General features: G+C 50.5%; 1 protein-coding gene and 1 pseudogene across 1 annotated transcript; one reads left to right on the forward strand and one right to left on the reverse strand.

Moving 5' to 3' along the window:
* Nucleotides 1-8,929: 8,929 nt before the first annotated feature.
* Nucleotides 8,930-13,401, reverse strand: LOC119252976 (retinoic acid early transcript 1E-like). Its single transcript, XM_054697920.1, is given in 5 exon segments — nucleotides 8,930-9,294; nucleotides 11,174-11,387; nucleotides 11,390-11,448; nucleotides 11,703-11,966; nucleotides 12,793-13,401. Coding segments are annotated over 5 exon segments (627 nt in total). The 5' UTR covers nucleotides 12,866-13,401; the 3' UTR covers nucleotides 8,930-9,277.
* A 4,003-nt stretch (nucleotides 13,402-17,404) lies between these two features.
* LOC119251549 (charged multivesicular body protein 4b-like) lies at nucleotides 17,405-19,797 on the forward strand (annotated as a pseudogene).
* The last annotated feature ends 2,338 nt before the right edge of the window (nucleotides 19,798-22,135 follow it).

Genomic DNA, 22,135 nt, shown 5'->3' on the forward strand with positions numbered 1-22,135 from the left:
TCAGGAGCTCCCTGGCGTGGTTGGCCTGAGTTGAACCATCGTGGGAACATAATTCCAGGCCACCTAGTCCCGGGGGCAGTGCACTCCTCCTGCAACATGGAATCTCCCTGCCAGGCCTGCGCAGGAACCAAATGCACAGAGACACAGGACTGTTCACTGTTGCATTGTTCCACGGAAAAACTGTGATAGAAGAAAGGAAACAGCACAATGAACACAATGACGGGACACAATTATGAGCCTCCCTAGCTCTTCCTCAGGACCCGCTCCTGTGTACAGATAGTGCTCTGCCTGGTGCTCAGCCTCGTGATCCTGCATCCTCAGTGCTACCTGCACCTCATCTGCAGGCCCCCAGGCCCTTCTAGAGTGTGTGAGTCAGGCCTGAGCAGGATGTGCACACGCCCCGGGACAGACCTTCCCTGTGAGGAAATTGAAGCAGAAAACAGGGTGAGGCAGCTCTTCTAAGATTAAGCCAAACTCTATTGTGTGTGTGTGTGTGTGTGTGTGTGTGTGTGTGTGTGTGTGAGAGAGAGAGAGAGAGAGAGAGAGAGAGAGAGAGAGAGAGAAAGCGAGAGAGAGTGTGTGTGTCTGGTATATCTGTGTGAGTGTGTGCATTGCTATGACTTGTCTGCCTGAACCTCATGACTGCTGGGGGTTCCCCAGTTCTCCCTGTCCCCTCTCCCACTCCTGACATCTCTCTCCTCTCCCCTTTGGGACCCTTGGACTGCCCACCTGCTGCTCCTTACCATCTGGCCTCCAGGCTTTGCTCTGGCTCATTTCTCTGGCTGGTGTTTATTCCTTTTTCTGTTAGCAAGCACTGTCTTGCTTTAGAGCTGGGCACAAAGATCACTTCCTATGTCTTCCTCACTCTTAGGCTAAATACTTTCTCTGTGTGTCCTGCCCTGGAGCCCACAGAAGAAGAGCTTGCCTCGTGAGAGGCGACCATCTGTGTGCTCCACACTACCTGTGGCCATTGGAGTAATGTGTGCCTGGGTCACCTTGTAAAACAGGGTGGGTCTAGTAAATGCTGCTGCTCAGTCTTCTGTGATAATTGGAATTTCCTTGGGAACTGAGCTGAGGGAATGTCTTCATGTGGGGGCTCACTTTTTTGAGAACCATCTGTGGATACAACACCCCTGACCGCATGGCTGAAACCTGCCCCCACTAGTTCATCACGTGGTCAGTCCAATCACCCTGTGGGGTAGCCCTAGTGCCTCCTTGTCCTGGCCCTGTGTGGGCAGTGAGTGTAGCAGGAGTGAGGTGACTGGAGGCCCAGGGCCCCTGGATGCTGGTGTGAGACAAGGGAAACCCCCTGAGTCCCACTGTGCCCCAGGAGCTTGAGCCCTTTCCCGTTAAGTGAGCAAAATGGGTGAAGCTCTTCTACCGCACACATTTACTGTCCAGGCAGGACCAGCCCCCACTGCCAACACCCCCACCTGACCATACATGTGGGCAAGTGGAGGAGGCCTGGCCCTGGTGCAGGGTCTGTCTTTACACACTGAATTAGCAGGTCTAAATGAGATGAGAAGTTTGTAGCCTCATTCACTGGAGTACCCAGCAGGACCTTTTCTGGGTGGTTTAAAGGTGAAATACACACAGCGGGTGGGAGCTCAGGTTTGAGTGGGAAGAGCTTGGTGAGTCCATGTGAGCCAGTGATTGGGGAGATGCCCATGCCCAGGGGTGGGGACAGGAACCTGGTTGGGTCCCTGGAAGGAGACACCCTGGTTGACTCAACCCATGAGGCTGGGTGCTGTGGACATGTGACTGGGAGAACAGGAGGAAGGCAGAGGGAGACCTGGCAGGACCACCAGGGGCAGAGAATGGGCCTTACTGGACACCTCTGGCTCACCTCAAAGCCAACTCCCAGCACCCACACTCATGACCCCAGGAGGGGGTGGGATCTGCCTGGAGCAATGTTTCTACCTGTATAAATGAAGACCTGGAGAGCACCTGTTTCTTAAACTCCCCAAGCATGAATTCCACATCTGTAAAGATAGTAAATGGAAGGAAGGAGGTTCAGCAGCAGGTCTTGCAAGTGACCCTGAGCTGGGCCACGCTGAGGTCTCATCCCAGTCTCCTCAGTCAGGTGTCCGCCTGCCTTCCCTGAGGTCAAGGCCAAGGTCCCTGGCAGGGGTGGGCCATGCGCTGCAGCCCAGGCACCTCCTCTGCCCCCTCGGTCATGTGACAGGTGGAAATAAAGCCAAAGAACAGGGCCCGCTCGCCAGACCAGGCTTTGCAGACTCAGGAGCTGATGACGTTCTGTCCTAACCAGATTGTTCTAAATGTGCATTTTAAGTCATTTAAAACTTATTTTATTCCGGACTAAAATCCTCTAAAGTGCTGTTTACATTTTTCACATACAGTAAAATGATGACTCTACAGAAGAAATCCACGTGCTTGTTCTGTAAAATGTCTTGTATGCGGTTATTTTGAAATGAAACAAATATCCAAAGTACAAAAGTTTTCACATTTTTATTTGAATACTTCAGATCGCTATTTGCCCTAACGGGCTCACTAGTCAATTAAGAACATGTAGGGGAGTTGGAGAGAGAGAGAAATGCGAGAGAAGTGAAGCAAAACTCAAGCGCAATTCCAGAAAGAAGCTGATAGAGAGACGGAGAGGAAGGATCACAGACCACCGTGGCGGGAAGGGGCCGAGTCCCTGGCCCCAGGTTGTCACTGTCCAGTCACAGTCACGGTCTCAGCCTCCAGCCCGTAGTTAACTTTTTTTTGTTAACGCCATGATTTACTTGCTGATTGATGGACGAGGCAATGCATTTTGCTTTCAAGCGTTTTCTCGAAGGTTTGTAATCATAAAAAATCATGAAAATTCAGTAAGTCTGCTAAATCACGGAGACTTTATTTAAGAAATAAGAATTTTAAGTCATGAACAAAATACATCCCAATGTAAACTGACAACCTTACTCGCCAAGTTCCGCGGCGCAGGAATGTCTGGGTAAAATTCTAAACTCCGCGGTGGCCTCCAAATAGCCCTTCACTTGCCGGAGAACAAGCTTGTTCAACACCCGCTCTAGGGCGTTGCAGGCCTCGCGCGTCCTTGTGCGTTTTGTAAATCAGGCTGCGCTGCGGCCAACTTCAGCCAAACACCCGAGCCCCGCCTCGAACACCCTGCTCTGAATTTTAGGCGGGCAGACAGGAGAGGGGGTGTCTCGCCGGTTCGGCACCAGCCACAGCGTCCATGAGGAGCCTGCGCTTGGGGCGGGAGAGCCCGGCCAGCGGCGCCCGGAGAGGAGCCTGCAGGAGCCTGCAGGAGCCTGGAGTGAGCCTGCAGCGATGGCAAATCCTCCTCCTTCCTTTCTGCAGACATGCTCTTCCCCAAGACCCATTTGATTCAATCATCTTAACAAACGATCACCCATAAAGTCGGCAGCTCCTGCTGGGGTTGAAGAGGAATCTCCCAGGTCACCCCGCCTCCAGCCCTCACCCCCACACCGCCAACGCCAACGCTCCGCTGAAGTTGAAGCTTTCATGTTCTGGGGCCAAGTTTTTGACTCTAAAAATAGCGGGAAATCCAACTAACAGTCCGCTCGAGGAAAGGTTTCCTTGCTCCCCCATGTGAATGTCTCCCTAGATCTGGCAGGTCCCGGAATGCTCTTTCGGGTCCGGTGGCACCGAGAGCATCGCTGATAAAACTATCATCAAAAGCATCTTTTTCACGCTCTTTCCCGCAAACTCTCATGGTACCGTGTTCTGCTGCTGGCACAGAGTAGCCATAACAGAATTTCTGAATTAGAGCAACTCCTGCTGCTTAGACTGAAGCAAATGACGCACCAGTCTTCTGGGAAGACTCTGTTGGTAGCCACCAGCATGTAACTCCCACTCCAGACAATGAACGTCACCATCATTATCAACCGGTTTTCTTCTGCTGTCAGGAATTTGTGGGCTTGGACACCGGGACTGACCAAATACAGTCTCCATCCCCTTTGTCACAAGTATCACTGTGGATCTGTGTTTTCCCCTGGGAAGAAAACATTCCCAGTGGACAACATCAGTCCCATTTCTCACGAAGTTGGCTCCATTCCTTTTCAGAAAAGACATCGTCTTGGGGTCTCCCTGGTGGCATAGGGGTTAAGTCTCAACACTATCATGCTATGGACTGAGTTGGATCCAGGTATTTCAGTAGATCCATCTGTTCTGCTCCCCACTCTATCTCTGGTGGATCCTTTCACCATCTGTACCTCTGGCCTACACCCCAGGTCTTCTATGCATAAATTAATAAATAAATCTTGATGCAAAAGACATCATCTTGAAATTCATACAGAGCCACCAAAAACCGCAAATAGCCAAAGCTCTCCTGAGAAAAAAAAGAAGGGAATGGAGGCATCACACCCAGGCTTCAAACTATACTACAAAGCCATAATTATAAAAACTACATGGTATTGAAACAAGAGCAGACACACAGACCAATGGAACCAAATAGAAAATCCAGAAATAAACCCACAGATTTACAGTCAACTAATCTTTGACAAAGGAGCAAAGACTATGCAATGGAGCAAAGAAAGTTTGTTCAATAAATGGTGCTGGGAAAACTGGGTCGCTACATGCTAAAGAATGAAGCTTGACTACTACCTCACACCATGCATAAAAAACAACTCAAAATGGATTAAAGAACTAGACATAAGACCTTAAACCATAAAACATATGGAAGGAAATATAGGCGAAACACTACATGACATGCACCTCAAAAACATCTTTAAAGACACATCACCCAAAGCAGTGATAGTGAAGACAAAGATCAACAGCTGGGACTACATCAAATTAAAGAGCTTCTGCACAGCAAAAGAGACAATAACAAAAACAGAGAAACCACACTGACTGGGAGAACAGTTTTGCACACAACACTAATGCTAAAGGACTGATCACAAAAATCTACAAAGAGATGGTGAGACTCAACAAAAACAAAGTAAATAATCCAGTCAAAAAAATGGGCAGAAGAGCTAAAAAGAAACTTCTCCAAAGAGGAAATGTAAATGGCCAACAGGCATATGAAAAAATGTTCAACATCACTTGTAATCAGGGAGATGCAAATCAAAACTACCATGAGATACCATCTCTCACCAGTGAGAATGACACGTATTAAAAAAACAGCAACAACAAATGTTGGCGAGAATGCGGAGAAAAAGGAACTCTCCTGCACTGTTGGTGGGAGTGCAAACTGGTCCAACCACTGTGGAGAGCTGTGTGGAGATTCCTCAATCTACTAAAGATAGAGCTTCCATATGATCCAGCAATTCCACTCCTAGGTATTTACCCAAATGACACACAGAATCATTAATTCAAAAGGGCACCTGCACCCCTCTGTTTACAATAGCTAAGCATGAAAACAATTTACACTATTTACAATATTATTTACACTATTTACAATAGCTAAGCATGAAAACAACCCAAATGCCCAAAAATAGATGACTGGATCAAGAAGATGTGGTACATATACACAATGGAATATTACTCAGCAATCAAAAATATAAACTCATGCAATTTGCAGCAACATGGATGGAGCGAGAAGGGATCATGCTCAGCGAAATAAGTCAGAAAGAAAAAGAAAAATACCGGATGGTCTCACTTATAGCAGGAATTTAGAAAACCTAAATAAGGGACCAGGAAAAAGACTAATTATAATAAAGAAAAAAATCAAAAGCAACAAGCAACTATATACCAGAGACACACTGGGCCGGGGCTTGGGGGAGGGGGGAGGAGAGAAGGGATTAGGGTCAAAATAAGGGGGGTGGGAGTTGCATGGGGAATATAACCAAAATGAAAATGCATACATGTGCAAAAATGAAAAATGATATAAGAATTAGATAGTAATAAAAAAAGAGACAACATTTTGCATGTGCTTTGTGCACGTCTTTGGCTTCTGGATGTTCTCTGTGGTCATTACTTAACCTTTTAAGTACTTACTAAGAATGGATTATGCCATAAAATGCTGTTTCTCCATATTCCACCTTTCTTATTTTGGAGTTTGCTGGGTGGGGATCCTGTGCATTATGTAACCATGCTACATAATGGTGGGAGTTGGTGACGGGGAAGACATGAACTTGACTCCTGTCTAAACTTCCATTGGGGGTGGGCCTCCCCGGTGGCGCAGCGGTTGAGTGCTGGGTTGCGAAGCTGCCCACAGCCTCTGCAGCGCTGGTTCAATCCCTGGCCACCGGGCGAGGGTCCCACATGGCGCACAGACCTCTCCTGCCACCTGCTTGCTGCTCCCCTCAGCAGTGTACTTCTGTCCTTCTGCCTGCTCTGCTCCCTGCTCTGGCTCTGGTGAATTCTCTTACCCTCCCCTTTAAAAAAAAAAAAAAAAAAAAAAAAAAAAACTTCCACTGGGGGCGGGAGTTAGGGGCCTCGGGCTGGGGCCCTTGCCAGGGCTGGTGACTTGCCTTTCCTACTCCGCAGGCCTGGAGCAGGATGGGGAGGAAGGAATTAAGGCCTGGAGGAGGCAGGCCTGGAGCAGGATGGGGAGGAAGGAATTAAGGCCTGGAGGAGGGACAGGGGAAGCCGAGTGGGGAGCCAGGACAGCTGCTGGTCTGGAGAGTGAGCCGGGTGTGGCTCACGTGTGGGCAGTCTGTGACAATATGGCTTCCTGACCCCCGGGCTACAGGACATGGCTGTGGGAGCATGCGCACAAAATGATGTTTTATAGTATGGAAATAATGTTTATTGTATAAAATGATAAAATGTGGAGCAACAAATGAACTAATAATCCTCCTACCACCCGCTAGTCAGAGATAACCACCGTCAGCATTTTGTTTTACATTCTCAGACTTGATTTATGTATGTGCACTACATAGTTTCTTGGTCCTTTATTTTAAACATTGAGCACTGGTCTGTAGCTTACAAGTAAAGCAGGCCTGCAGACTGGGAAACGCGAGAGGAGGTGAGTTATTAGCAGCTATCAGGGGCCTCTAGGGAGGCAAAGGTGAAAATCAACACCGGCAGTTGGTCATCTCACCCCAGAGTTCTCGGCCTCCCCAGTGTGCAGTAGGGAGGGGAGCCCGTGGGCGCCTTGATAGCAGGAGAAGAGATAGTGGGGTGTGCACAGCGAACGTGTACTGGAGGCAAAAGCAAAGCAAATCTGTTTGACTCAAAAGCAGCAAAGCTCCTGCCACCAGAGGCATCTCCCATGAGTGGCCCCCTGCGGGCTGGGGGAGGTTGTGTTGGGCTCAGTTCTCTCTCTCAGGGGGGTTTTGTCAGGGGGAAGTTTTGCATTTTTGTGTCTTTGGAGCTGCTGTTCACTGGCCTTGACCTGGAGGTGGGGCCACCCTCTCCCCATGGCCCTCTTCCCACCTCCCCAGCGCTCTCCAGTTGGCTCCATGAGGGTCTGGCTCCAGCAGAACAGAATCTAGACAGTAGCTGTTCAACCTGACAGATTTCGGGAGAGTGTGCTTGGGCCTGACATCTGAGGTTTAAGAGAAAAGGAAGGACTCTGACCGCCAGAGTGGAAGTGAAAACAATGGGGCTAGCAAGGGGTGGAGGCGGGAGCAGGAAAAGAAAGGCTGCCGCTTCAGGAACATGCGCTGGACAGCAGGTGTGTGAGCTCCCTGCTGGGGCCACCAGTGGAGTCATCAGGGACCCCGGCCCTATGTGAAGGCTGATAGCCGAGGCCCCCTCAGGACCCTCTGGGGCAGGTCGCAGGTGATGGTGGCGGGGCCCTAGTTCAGCCACTGAGTCCTGCTTCTCCCTCATCCGCCACAGTGTTCCTAGGCGGAGCTCAGTGAGAGTCCCTGAGATAGATCCCTAAGGAAACTTGGAGGCTCTGGAACTTTCTAGCCTGGAGTAGCCCAGCCCTCTTCTGAGTCCCCCTTCATCAGGGAACTGGTGGTGGCCCAGGTGAGCTTCAGCCAGGAAAGGAGCAGAAGAAATGGCAGGACACGGAGTGGGAAGAGGGGATAAGAAGAGCAGGGGGGAGGGACACAGGCGCCCTGGGTGCACCTATGGTCCCGGAACAGCAGGGCCTCCACATCTTCATCCTGAGGGTCTGAAACATTCTGAGGGCCTCACACCTCACCCTCTTGCCTGAGTACACAGCCAGCAAAAGCCCTCACATGGCCCCCAGAACCCGAGGTCAGCACACCTCTGCTTGTGCAGAGGCTGCCGAAGACAACATGTAAAGGAACGAGGGGCAGAGTGGCCTCCTGATTTGCTGCCCCCAGATGGAGGGTAGATGAGATTTGCAGACATGAGGGCCCAGCCCCAGTGATCATTCCAAGTCCCCCATGTGTGCTGAGGGGCAAGAATCTCCCCCAAGTGTCCCCTCCACTCACCCCACATCAGTGTTTCTACCCATATTCTGTCTGTATCTGCAGAAGCCTGATGCACGGGGGTGTCAGAAAGACAACAGGAGGTGATGCATGCCGGGCTCTGAACGTCTGCAAGCTCCTGTCCAGTGGGACAGGAATGCCTGACAATGGAAAGTGCTAGAACTGAATGCCTGTGGCATGATTTGAGGACCAGCAGTGAGAACAGATTGGCTGACCTCAGGGTGTTGGAGAGGAAGAGATGTCGGAGGCGAGATGGGAAATTGCTCTGGCAGTGATGAGATCTGGGGAGACAAGACATGGGACCCCCCCCACCCCACAACCACAACCTCACTTAACCCCCCTCCTCACACCCCGCCCGGCACACCACAGAGGATGATTTAACCTCAGAAGAGCTACTAGACCCCATTCTCTGGTTGGTTTCCTGACTCACAGTGAGGTCAGTACTATCCCTTGGTGTGTGCACACCCCTGCTCAGGCCTGACTCACACACTTGCTGAAGGGCCTTGTGGGGGCGGGGGTGTCCTGCAGATGAGGAGCAGGAGGAGGAGCCCAGGAGGCAGGAGCAAGGGAGGCTGAACAGCGCCTCCCTTTGGACAAGCAGCTGGGTCTTTTTTTTTTTTTAAATATTTTTTATTTGTATTTATTTGTATTTATACAAGCACTGGGTACAGTCAGAAGCGCAGGAGGGTGAGAGAATTCACCAGAACCAGAGCAGGGAGCAGAGCAGGCAGAAGGACCGAAGGACACTGCTGAGGGGAGCAGCAGGAGAGGTCTGCGCAGGAGAGGCAGGAGAGGTCTGCGCGCCATGTGGGACCCTCCTCCGGTGGCCGGGGAGCAGGCGGGGATTGAACCGGCGCTGCAGAGGCTGCGGGTGGCTTCGCAACCCAGCACTCAACCGCTGCGCCACCAGGGAGGCCCAAGCAGCTGGGTCTTGATAGCACTTTTGGGCTCTTCCTTCTTCCTCCAACTCTGGGAATGAACTTCTCTTAAATTCCACATACTTAGCAACTGTAAGGCCCTTGGGAGATAATAAACACACAGAAGTGGTGAAGCTGTGCAGGCCCTTCCCTCCACTGAACTCCCTTCCAACCACTATGGAGAGCTGTGTGGAGATTTCTGGACCTACTAAACATAGAGCTTCCATATGATCCAGCAATTCCACTCCTAGGTATTTACCCAAAGGACACAGAAACATCAATTCCAAAGAACACCTGCACCCCTATGTTTATATTTATTTATTTATTTATTTTTTTTTTTTATAGAGGCATATTTTATTTATTTATTTGTTTGTTTGTTTGTTTGTTTTGTTTATACATGCACTGGGTACAGTCAGAAGCGCGGGAGGGTGAGAGAATCCACCAGAGCCAGAGCGGGGAGCAGAGCAGACAGAGGGACCGAAGTACACTGCTGAGGGGAGCAGCGGGCGGCAGGAGAGGTCTGCGCGCCATGTGGGACCCTCCTCTGGTGGCCTGGGAGCAGCCGGGGATCGAACCGGCGCTGCAGAGGCCGCGGGCAGCTTCGCAACCCAGCGCTCAACCGCTGCGCCACCGGGGAGGCCCCTGCACCCCTATGTTTATAGCAGCACTGTTTACAATAGCTAAGCTTTGGAAACAACACAAATGCCCAAAAATAGATGACTGGATCAAGAAGATGTGGTACATATACACCATGGAATATTATTCAGCAATCAAAATAGATAAACACATGCAGTTTGCAGCAACATGGATGGAACTAGAAGGGGTCATGCTAAGCAAAATAAGTCAGAAAGAAAAAGAAAAATATCAGATGGTCTCACTCATAGCAGGAATTTAGAAAACCTAAATAAGAGACCAGGAAAAAGACTAATCAATACAAAGCAATAATCAAAATCAACATGCAACTATAAACCAGAGACACACTGGGGGTGGGGGGGTGGGGAGGAGGGGTCAGGAGAGGAAGAACTAGAGTAAAAGGGGGGGTGCAATTGCATGGGGAATATAACCAAAATGAAAATGCGTACATTGTGCAAAGATGAACAATGATGTAAGAATTATATAAAATAAAATATTAAAAAAAAAAAAAGAACAATGATGAGCGCAAGGAGAGAAGACATAGTGACCCCGGCTGAGGAGGCCAGATCTGTGTGGATGATCCCCAGACCTCATCTTGCCTTGTGCTCACAGCTTTGGTCAGAAGTGCACAGAAATGTGGAGTGATGGAGAGCAGCACTGCCCAGCTGGACCAGAGAGAAGACAAGACCTCAGATCCCTAAGCAAAGCTTGGAAGAGATGTTTTTTAAAAATATCTTCCTGGGGTCAAAATTTCTTCAGAATTAGAAATGGAAATTGCACATAATCGATCTGACAATACCTGGTCCTTATCCCTGACTGTCCACATTTCAAGCAGGTCTTGCCCCAGCACACATCCCCTCACCTCACACTACCTGTCACCCTCCTCACTGACTCCATCTCCATACACTCTCTCCTGCCATGGGGTTCATTCTCTCCACACCCACCCTACACTGGGCACTGCCTGTCTTTTCTTTCTTTTCACTAAAAAGTCTCAGATCTATTTCATGACAGTGAAAGCACAGGGGATGACATGTTGGAAGCTGACCCATGCTTAGGAAGGAATACAACTCTTCACTAATGTGTTGGAAAAAAGTTTGTTCCATATTCTGTATGGTACAGAAGTGAAGCATAGTTGAAATTTGGGAGAGGTTTTTAACCAAGAAAACACTTTGAGTTCCAATGTTTCTAGACAGGAGGGAGTGCAATCCTATGGGGTCTCTGACTCTGCAGACAGGAGTCCACCAAGAAATCTGATGATCCATCCATCACACCTTCAATCACACACTCACACCCCCCAAGAAAGGTCAGAGCCTTAAGTTCCCACATCCTCCCGCCCTGCTCAGTTACCTGTGGGCTCCAGCATATCCTCCCAGTGTGGTAGGAATTCCCGAAGCCAGTGACTGCAGTCTCCCCTGGAGATCTTCCTCAAATACTCTGTCAGCTGCTGGTTGTTCTCCCACTCCTCCCTGACCCCGCTGGCTCCAGGGCCAATGGCCGACCACATCCTGCTCATCATGTCAAAGAGGAGGGCCCTCTGTCCATGGATGCTGAACTCCCAGGATGCACCAGGGCCTCATGTGCTTCACGCTGACAAGACAGCTTGGCCTGCAGGATGAGGGGACCTGCCATCCACACACAAACACCTGGCATCACTGTGGCTGCCCCATCTCCCCCCAAGTAGGGCATGGGGGTCAGTGTCTCTGCACAGTTAGGGGCCTGGGTTTCTCTCTCCAGGTCTTGCCCCTCCTTGCCTATCAGGTTCACGAGTGTCTAAGGTGGGACAGTGTTCAGTTTTCACACAAAGACCCTCCCCAGCTGGGCTGCTCCCTCCCCTCTTGGCCCCGGAATCCAGCCCCCTGGCCCTCCCCACACTCACCACTCATCCTGTTTTTCTCCAGTGTGATGTCAAGCAGGATCATCCTGAGCTCTCTCCCCACTTCTCTCTGTGTCTGGGTCAAGTCTGTCCATGTCTCGGTGGCCTTTACCTTCTCCCCCAGGGGACCCAGAGGCGTGACCTTGTGGCTGTCACAGTCGTACTGAAGGAAAGGGCTTCCATCCACTGAGCCCTGGGCTGCACCCCAGGGCTGCCCAGGTGGGGAGTGAGATGTGACAGTGAGGTTGAAGTGAAGAGAATGATGATCTATGAGAGAAAAATGCAGGTGAGGCCTGAAGACCCCTGGGCAGGGCCTGCTGCAGAGGGAGGAGTCTCCCCCAATCCCTCATCCTAGAGCTTCTGTGCCCAGGAGGATTCCACTGATAACTATCTTCAGTGACATAGTCTCAGTTTTTTTTTTTTTAAAGATTTATTTATTTATGCATACAAGAACTCGGTACAGGCCAGCGGTGGTTTGGGCGGGGAGAGATTGTTGAGAGAACTCACCAGAGACTGAGTGGGGTGCATAAATGGCAGATCTACTGAAATACACTGCTTAGGGGAGCAGTGGGTGAGACAGGAGAGGTCTGAGCCATGTGGGTATTTCCCTGGCTGGCCTGGGATCAAACTCCTGTGGCAATGGCTGTGGATAGCTTCATAGTTTGTGACTTAACCCCTTGTGCCATCAGAGAGGCTCCATATTCTGAGTTTTGAGGCACAAAAATATAAGACCCTGTATGTTCTCCTGGGACTTAAAATCTAGCTGAGAGAACTTTCCACAGAAAGGAGGAAAAGACACCACAGGACATGTGGAACTCATGATGGTCCCAGATTTCAGGAAAGGCTCCTGGAGGAGAAGGTGGGACTGGGCAGGCAGGAGGGTGAGCTGCCTCCTGTGAGCTCAAGGGGACAGAAGGTGTCTTAGGCTGAGTTTGGAGACCTGGGTGTAATATCCAGGGGAGCCTGTCTGCACAGACCACACCCTGGCTCTCTCTCAGAGAAGGGAACAGGCGCCCCCTGCTGAGACCTGCCCAAGTCCCTCTGCTCAGGTCCTCCCTCTACCCTCCTCCGCAGGAGACCCCAGGACACTCACAGCCCACAGGCTTCCAGGCTGGTCCCAGCAGCAGCAGCAAAAGGAAACACAGGGTGTGAGATGCCAGGGCCATTCCTGCTGAGAGGGTGAGAGAGCAACTGGTGAGAGTCACCTGTGCCTGGAGTCACACCTGGGGTAGAATTTATACATAACCAGAGTGGACACTATTCATTCCTGCTCCCAATTACTAGGGACGACCTAGGAAAGAGCTCAGCAGTGGAACGAAGTCTTTTGCAAGTATTTAACTATAACAGATATTTAAAAAAAAAACAAAAGTGGGAAGTGAAGAGCACAGGGGCTGTGGTGACGGTCATGGCTGCTGTGGTGGAGGGATAAATACCGGGACTACAGCCGAGGAGAGGTGGGCAGTCAAACACTGTCCAAAAATTAAGAACGAGGTAAGAGAAAAAACAAACCCCAAAATGTTTTGAATAACCGTCTCCTTTCTCCTCAGGGTAACACCATAAAATTCCTTCTCCAGTTCGTGTGATTGTGGGGACAGGGGAACTATGAGCTCCTCTCCTCCCCCAGCAGCCATAACTTCCTTCCTTCCCCTCCTGGAAGTCCCGGGTCACGGCACCGGGTTCCCGGGCGGGGGGCGCTGGGGGCCCGGACCAGCCGCTCTGCGGGTCCCAGAGGGAGAGACGAGCCCCTGGGGCGCTTCTGGCGTCTGCGGACCGGGCTGGCGCCGCGGGCCCTCGGCTGGCGGGACGCACAGGGTTTGGCCCGTTAATTTCGTTGTTAATTATCTCGCGCTCTCCTGCTCCGGCGCGCGGGAGCGCTCGCGCTCTGCCTTTGGAAACCAGTGCATGTATAAACAAAACAAACAAAAACAAATAAATAAATAAAACATGCCTCTATTAAAAAAAAAAAAAAAGGAAACCCTTTCTAAATAAGCCCTTTATTTCTCTCTGGAGTCTCCTTCCCGGTGGCGCAGCGGTTGAGCGCTGGGCTGTGAAGCTGCCCGCAGCCTCTGCGGCGCTGGTTCGATCCTCAGTCAATAGCGAGCGTCCCGCATGGCGCGCAGACCTCTCCTGCCGCCCGCCGCTCCCCTCGGCAGTGTCCTTCGGTCCTTCTGCCTGCTCTGCTCCCCGCTCTGGCTCTGGTGGATCCTCTCACCCTCCCGCGCCTCTGACTGTGAGAAGCAGAGTTCCACAGTTAGGCTTTCGGTTTGACTAGAATTGAGAAAATCAGCAAGCTCTCCGCCCGCTCCCGTCCTTGCGCGCCCGCCCGGGAGCTCAGAGCCCAGCACGCGGCGCCCCTGACGGAGGGCGGGAATAGAAAAAAAGCAAACAAAAAACAAAAAAACAACCCAAAAACCTAAAAAGGAGGCGCCTCAAGCCCAGAGCCCGGCTCCGGGGCGGGGCGAGGAGAGGAGCATACGGTAGACGCAGCCGGGGCCCGAGCGTCCTGGGCGCGGACTCTGGACACGGAGATTCCGACCGCGGCAGCATCGCGGGGCCCCTCAAATCCTGCGGTTCTCACAGGAGCACCCCGCTGACAGCTCGCAGCGCCGAGGCCTCCCCGCCCAGAGGCGCCAGTGGACCCCCGCGCCCCGCGTCCCCGCAGGCGCAGTGACCTCCCCGCCGTCGGGGCCGCGTCTCGGTCTCGCCGCGGGCAGAGGGGGCTCCGGGGACCCCTTCCCGCGGGAACCCCAGGACCCCGCGCCCACTCGAGCCTCCTCAGTCCCGCAGGAGGACCCGGCTCCCCCCGCCCCCCAACCCCGCGCCCGCGGGTGGGGAGGGTCCCCCGACGGCACCTGTGAGGGCCGGGCCGTCCCCGCCGGGGCCGGGGGGAGGATCGCGGCGGCGCGCGGGAGGCTGTGGACGCGCTCAGGGCGGCCGATTCCTGGGCCCGCTCGCCGGGAATAATGTTCAGCGCAGTGTAGTCACCAGGAGAGAAGAAACGCCCTCTCCCGGGACAGCTCCGGCCCCGCCCGCTCCGGCCCCGCCCCCGGGGAAAAGGCGGAGCCGCCCCTCCCCCACCGCACACTCTCCCGGACTCCCCGGGGCGCTGCGTCCCCGCGCCGGGGACGGAGCCCCCGAATCGCCACGGGGTCTCGTCCCACCAGCCGTGACAAGGAATTCGCAGGCGCTCGGGTGAGTAACACAGAGAAGCAAACTTTAAGGTGGAAAGTTTATTTCAGGGAGAAAGTCAGGACTCCCGGGTCGCTGTACTGGGGGGCAGGAAGCCCGGGGGGCCGGGTCTGGGGTGTTTACACCGACCCGATGAGAAGCGCCGCCGTGTCAAACAGCGCAGGGAAGCACGTTGCGTCACTGCTCCAATGGCCGGTCCTTTTGGAGGCGCCTCCCAGGCAAAAGGAGTTGTGAGAACACAGCAGCCGGGCCCTGCTGCTGAGGCAGGGAGGGGCGGGCTGGCTCCCACCTGATAAGTACCCCTGTTGTAACAAGGGGGTCCCCAGGAAAGAGGGAGGGTCCAGGTTCCTGCCCCACCCAAGGGAGGGGGGAGCTGGGCAGGGAGAGAAGAAGCTGCAGAGGAGACTGAGGAAGGAAGGAAGCAGGATGGAGCCAGGAGGAGACCTGGAGGAGGCTCGTGGGGCCGAGAGACACGTGAAGAAACTGCGCTTGTCTTTTGGTCGGGGACGGGGTGACACAGATTTGGGTGAGACCCGTGGGGAGGTGACAATGGCGGTTTTAATCTTGATTTTGATTTTGCTCTTTTCCCTCCAGACTTGTCTGGTTGTTTCTGCTCCTTTTCTGTGGGTCCCCACTGGAAGGTGCTTTAGACTTGGGGCATGCTTTGGGGTTTTGCTCTGGGCCAATCCTGCTTGGGTGGACTTTTACCCGGAGGGCACGGGTAACTTTGGGTACTTGATTTAGAAACTAGTTTTTGCCTTTCCTGTATTGTTTCCTAATTGTATTAAAGTTCCTTCCCATTAAGGTCTCATGCTTTGTGTTGAACCCATTTAGAGCAGGCAGGTTTGCGGGGTCTGGGCTGCCCCTCTCCCTGCCCTGTAACACTACCTCTTCATTTAACAAGTTTATCTTTCTGATTTTAAAGAAAAGAAAGGACAATCCGATGAGAGGATAATATGGCAACTAACCCTCAGGGGTTAACAAAGCAGAGGTGGAACCCACCTTTGCCAGTCTCTCCTGCACTGGGTGAGCCCCAATCCCCTCTTGAATTTGTTCTTTTAATCATGGTTCCAATGGTGGTTAAATCTCTCCTACAACTCAGGTTTTGCTAAGCTTTATAATGAGAATTTGTTGAGCATTTAAAGTCCTTTTGTTAGGGGGAAAGGCTGTCCTGAGCTAATCCCATACAGGCTTTGTGGACCCCACCCCCACTCCAGACTAAAGCCATCAAGACATTGGGAAAGACAAATCCCATCACCACCAAAGGGAAGGTGGCTGGGACCTGAGGGTGGAGTTGGGCAGCCAGGTTGGATATAAAAACCAAACACGTGGGCCTTGGGGGGCTCGGTATCGCTGGCCTCCTGGCTTCATGGCTCCTGGCTGGTGGCCAGCTCTCAGAGCGCCATTTGGGATTCCTGATTGGTGGATCGGGTAGGACTCATTTAAAACTTTGTCTCCCACTTTTCTTCCTGAGCTGTACATTTCCTCATTTCCCCTTCCCTTGTCAATAAACCTTTTATGAACCTTTCGCATGTGCCTGCAGTAGAGCATTGATAAGTCCTTTTAAGCGCGCAGGTGAGGACCCACAGTCAGGCATCCCGTTTTGTATTGGGGTTGCTCTACAACAATTTTTTTAAAGACTTATTTATTTATACATACAAGTACTGGGGTACAGGCCAGAGGTGTGGGGGTGAGGGCATTCACCAGAGACAGAGTGGGGAGCAGAGTCGGGAGCAGAACAGGCAGAGGGACCAAAAACACTGGTGAGGGGAGCAGCAGGCCAGACAGGAGAGGTCTGCCGCAGCATGTGGGTTACCTCTCTGGCCAGGGATCAAACTTGTGTTGCAGTAGCTGCAGGTAGCTTCATAGTGCTCTGTCTTAACCCCTTGTGCCACCAGGGAGGTCCCTAAAGTCATTTTTTTTTAAAAGATTTATTTATGCATACAAGACCTGGGGTGTAGATCAGAGTTGGGGTGTGTGTGTGATAGGATTCATCATAGAGAGTGGGCAGCAGAACAGGCAGATCTACTGAAATACACTGCAGAGGGGAGCAGTAGGTGAGACCGGAGAGGTCTGCTGCGCCATGTGGGTCAGCTCCCTGGCTGGGCATCAAACTCATGCTGCAGTGGCTGGTGATAGCTTGATAGTGCTGTGTCTTTAACCCTTGCGCCACCAGGGAGGCCCCTAAAGTCATTTTTTATAAAATCACTCAACTTTCAGGTTTACTTTTGGCTTCTTATTGTAAGGCAACTAAAATATAATGTCATCTTGCCTAAAAGAAAACAAAAGTGTGTGTTTGTGTAAGTTATCTCGCCTAAAGAGATGATCGCATCCCAGGTCTTGCAATGTCTTCCAGTAAAACTGTCAGGCTGACCTGGGAATCAGCTGAAGTGGCGCTGGACAAAGCCTGGACTGAGACTCAAAGTTTCTGGGAGGAATAGATCCCGCCTGACTCTGGCACCCCAGAGAACTGCTCTGGAGTCTCCAGCTTCTATACTCCCTGCTTTAGAGTGCAAATGTGCCCCTGCCAGGGTAATGAATATCTAAGGGCTCAGGCTTTGGAGAAAGATCTCTGGGCTTGTGAGGTCTGCACTTCCTCTCCCTATTTGTGTCTTTTTCCTCCAACTCTTCCCCTATAGTCCCAAGATAATACCACCTTCTCCAAGGGCACTCTCGGCAGCCCTTGCATTGTTCCTTCCATTTTGTCCAAACAGTTTTCTGGATTAAACCACATATGCCTGCCTGGATTCCAGTCACCTGACTAGCCCCCGGGCTGGCAGCTCTCCCTTCAGTCAAATCGTTCTGGCTTTCCTGGAGCCCCACAACCACCATAGAGGCACTTTCAGGCTGGAATCATATCCTTAGTCCTCTCGGCTGCTTCCACAGCAGCGGCATCCCCAGGTTGGCTCCCTCGGTTGTTCCAAACGGCCATCAGGTGCACCGGCCTGTGAGCCAGGACACTCGGGACTTCGGAGCAGGCTCGCATCGACCAAGCTGCCCTGGAGGAGACTCTCCCCAGTGGGCAGTGCCCTGGCTCATGCGCATCAACAGCCTGAGGGACTAGCTCCCCGTTAAAGTGCGATTCCGGATCACTGGGCTGTGTGTCAGGAGAGACTCCACTGACACCTAAACTTCCCATTCCTGGGCCTTTCACAGACAGGGATTGTGACAAGCTGGCCCCATCTGTCGACAATTTGCAAAATCCTTTATAAAATTGGGCCAGTTAAAAAAAAAAAAACAAAACAGACATCTAGGGCCTCCCTGGTGGCACAAAGGGTAGCACAGCACTGTGACGCTATCAGCAGCCTCTGCAGCCTGGCCAGGGAGCTACCCACATGGCGCAGCAGACCTCTCCTGTCTCGCCTGCTGCTCCTCTCAGCAGCGTATTTCAGTTAGTCAGCCTGTTCTGTTCCCAACTCTGTCTCTGGTGAATCCTCTCACCCTCCACACCTCTGGCCTGTACCCCAGTTCTTGTATGCATAAATAAATAAGTCTTTAAAAAATAAATATTACAGGTTTCTTTAAAAATCTAAGTTTCTTATTTAATGATCAATTTAGTAATCAAAAACTACATCTTGGGTTTCTGTAAATGATATTCCTTATCAAATTTCTGATAAGAGCCTAAGAACAGACAAACTGCAAAGTAAGATCTTAATCTATCTCTTCTCCTGTCCTTCTCATGGCCCATGGATAAGGTATCTTTTATCTTTCCTAGGACCAGGCCTAATCTGTGAGGTCAAACAGAAACCAGGACTTTGCAAAGCAATTTGAATTTTCTATGCTTGTCTTTAAGATAGTTGCAATCTTTGATTTAAGAGGTTTTAAAATGATTAAAATGAGATACCTGTTATAACATGTAAGGACCTTAGTTTCCATCTCATATTAGAAACCTTGATTACAAAAAAAAAAAAAACAGCAAGCAAACCTTAAATAGCTCTATTGACTAAACTTGGAACACTTAAATTGTTTTAGGAATTCGTCTATCTTTGTCTTGAAAAGGGATATAGTTTTGGTGAAACTGTCCACACATGCAAAATCCCTTCTAGGAACTTAAGGAAAAATGTGGCCTTAAAAACCTGATAGGGAGAGAGGCCTGCGGAGGCAGGGGGTGGGGGTGGGGGCCGGGAGAGGGCGCGAAGCCCAGAGGAGCCTGAGTTGGCAGCACAGGCCTGAGCTGTGAGCAGCAAACCTGTCGGTGTTTGGGAAGTTCTTTGGGGCGGGAGGGGGTAAGGCAGGCAAGGGCGGCCCGACCCCCCAAGAGGCCATCCATGGCTGCGGGACACGGAGGAGATGCTAAGTAAGAAGCAGGAATTCCTCTATAAGAAAATCGCGAAGGAGCTGACGGCCGCCAAGAAGCACAGCACGAAAAACAAGCGCGCTGCCCTCCAGGCACTGAAGCGCAAGAAGAGGTACGAAAAGCAGCTGGCACAGATCGATGGTATGCTCTCAACGACTGAGTTCCAGCGAGAGGCCCTAGAGAACGCTAATATCAACACCGAGGTGCTCAAGAATATGGGCTATGCCGCCAAAGCCATGAAGGCTGCCCACGACAACATGGACATCGATAAAGTTGATGAGTTAATGCAGGACATTGCTGACCAGCAAGAACTGGTGGAAGAGATTTCAACAGCTCTTTCAAAGCCTGTTGGGTTTGGAGAAGAGTTTGATGAGGATGAGCTCATGGCAGAATTAAAAGAACTAGAACAGGAGGAATAGACAAGAATTTGCTGGAAATCAGTGGACCCGAAACAGTCCCTCTACCAAATGTTCCTTCTATAACCCTTCCATCAAAACCCACCAAGAAGAAGGAAGAGGAAGATGATGACGTGAAGGAATTGGAGACCTGGGCTGGGTCCATGTAACTGGTCCAGTGCAGGCTGGGCCAGACAGACTCTGGTGGCCTGCGCAGCAGGCGGGCGTGTGCGTGTACAGGACAGGCAGGACGTGGTGCAGGCAGGTGCCATTCACTCTTGAATCTCCCCCCAAAGCAGTATGGCCACATCTTGCTCACTCTCTGCATAGCATGGTCTGCACCCAGCAGGACCAGTTGTGGGGACAGGAGCGGGAGGGGTGGGAGGTACCTGCTGTTTATAATGTTGAATTTCTGTAAAATAAACTGTATTTGCAAATTCAACATTGAGCTTCTGGACTAGCTAACTCCACTGCTGAACCTCAATGGAAAGGGTCGACCGTTTGCAGTTTAAATGATCTGAAAATGTAGCCTCGTCCTTTTAAGTCTATTGACTTGTCCCACATTTCTTTGTAAGACTTGTATGGTACTGGCAGAAAAGTCGTTTTTTAAAAGCCATAGGCTTTTCCTTGTTCTTAGCTGTAATAATGCATCTGATTTAGTTTCCTCAAGAACTGTATTTCTGTCCATCACCTGTGACTGGCCCCTGTGTTTACTACTCTGGCCCACTCCTCACTCCTGCTCCCCTGGTCTTTTGGAGTTTGTGAGACTGATTTGAAATGGGATGGTGTTCTCTTGAGAGCAAGTGAGATTGTTAGAATTAAATTCCAGCTATACATTTTTCTAACATGGCTCTAAGGTCCTTGTTGCTGTTTGTGATAACTGATAGATAACTCATTGGAAACGTGCATACATTTATATTCAGATGAAATTATGGTTTGCACTGTCTATTAAATATCTCCATTAATTTTCAAAAAAAAAAACCAAAACTGATAGGGAGAGCCTCCCCACTGGCGCAGCAGTTGAGCGCTGGGCTGTGAAGCTGTCCGCGGCATCTGCAGCTCCGGTTACCTGCTGCCTGCAAGGGTCCCACATGGCATGCAGACCTCTCCTGCCCAGCCCACTGTTCCCCTCAGCAGTGTATTTCAGTCAGTCTGCCTATTCTATTCCCTGCTCTGTCTCTGGTGAATCCTCTCACCCTCCCGTATATCTGGCCTGTACCCTGGTTCTTTTATGCATGAATAAATAAATCTTTTAACAAAAAAATTAGTCCAAATGGCCCAAATTCTAAATGAAAGAGATCTCTAAGTCTGTGTCTTTGCCTTTGTGTCTTTTGTCTTTAGAGGGTTGATGTGTTAAAATTATTATAGGGACTCCCCGGTGGCGCAGCCTTTGAGCGCCATCTTTCAAAGCTATCTGCAGCCTCCGGTTCAATTCCGCACTGGCCAGGGAGAAACCCACATGGCATGGCAGACCTCTCCTGCCTCGCCCGCTGCTCCCCTCAGCAGTGTCTTTGGTCTGTCTGCCTGTTCTGCTCCCCACTCTGTCTCTGGTGAATTCTCTCACCCTCCCATGCTTCTGACCTGTACCCCGGTTCCTGTATAAATAAATAAATAAATAAATAAATCTTTAAAAAATAAAATAATTATAAATGATGCTTAATACATTCTAATTAAAAAAATAAATTTTGAGATCGTGATTTAAAATTGTAAGCAAAAACTAATTCAAAATGTAATGGTTTAATTAAAGCAAATATGTCTTAAATTTGTAATGTTGGGAGTTAATACTTATATTGTATATTTAAATGTGTTTAATTAGAAAAAGGAAAAAAAAAAACTTGGAGTAGTCAAAAAGAATTATTGACCTGGTATGTTAACAGAGATAGATAAATGTAGTTTTGTTTATAACCGGACTTCCTTTGATAAAATTCTTTTCTGAAATGACTAACCCACAGTTTCTTCCTGTTAAAAGAAGTAACTTTGTTCCCCAGGTAAGCACTTTAATTAATTTTTCCTTCCCTTGTCCTAGCCAAAAACAACAACAACAACAACAACAAAACCTCTGGTATAGGAAATTGTTTATTTTTGTAACTCTGCAATTTGAACTTCCTATCCTAAGAAAAACTAAAACTACAGCTGATATCTCTATCTTAAATCTGTTCTTTTTATCATTATTTAAATGGTGGTATATTTCTCCTATAAAACTAAGGATCTACTAAGTTTAATAATGAAAATCTGGGGCCTCCCCGGTGGCGCAGTGGTTGAGCACTGCATTGCGAAGCTGCCTGCAGCATCTGTGGCGCCGGTTCGATCCCCGGCTGCTCCCCGGCCACCGGAGGAGGGTCCCACATGGCACGCAGACCTCTCCTGCCGCCCGCTGCTCCCCTCAGCAGTGTACTTCGGTCCTTCTGCCTGTTCTGCTCCCCGCTCTGGCTCTGGTGAATTCTCTCACCCTCCCGCGCTTCTGACTGTACCCAGTGCTTGTATAAATAAATTAATAAATCTTACATTTAAATAAATAAATAAATAAAAATCCCTCTCTACAAAAAATAAATAAA

The sequence above is a fragment of the Talpa occidentalis genome, unplaced genomic scaffold, assembly GCF_014898055.3.
Source record: "Talpa occidentalis isolate TD23 unplaced genomic scaffold, MPIMG_talOcc4v2.1 talOcc4.2, whole genome shotgun sequence".
NCBI classification, from domain to species: domain Eukaryota; kingdom Metazoa; phylum Chordata; class Mammalia; order Eulipotyphla; family Talpidae; genus Talpa; species Talpa occidentalis.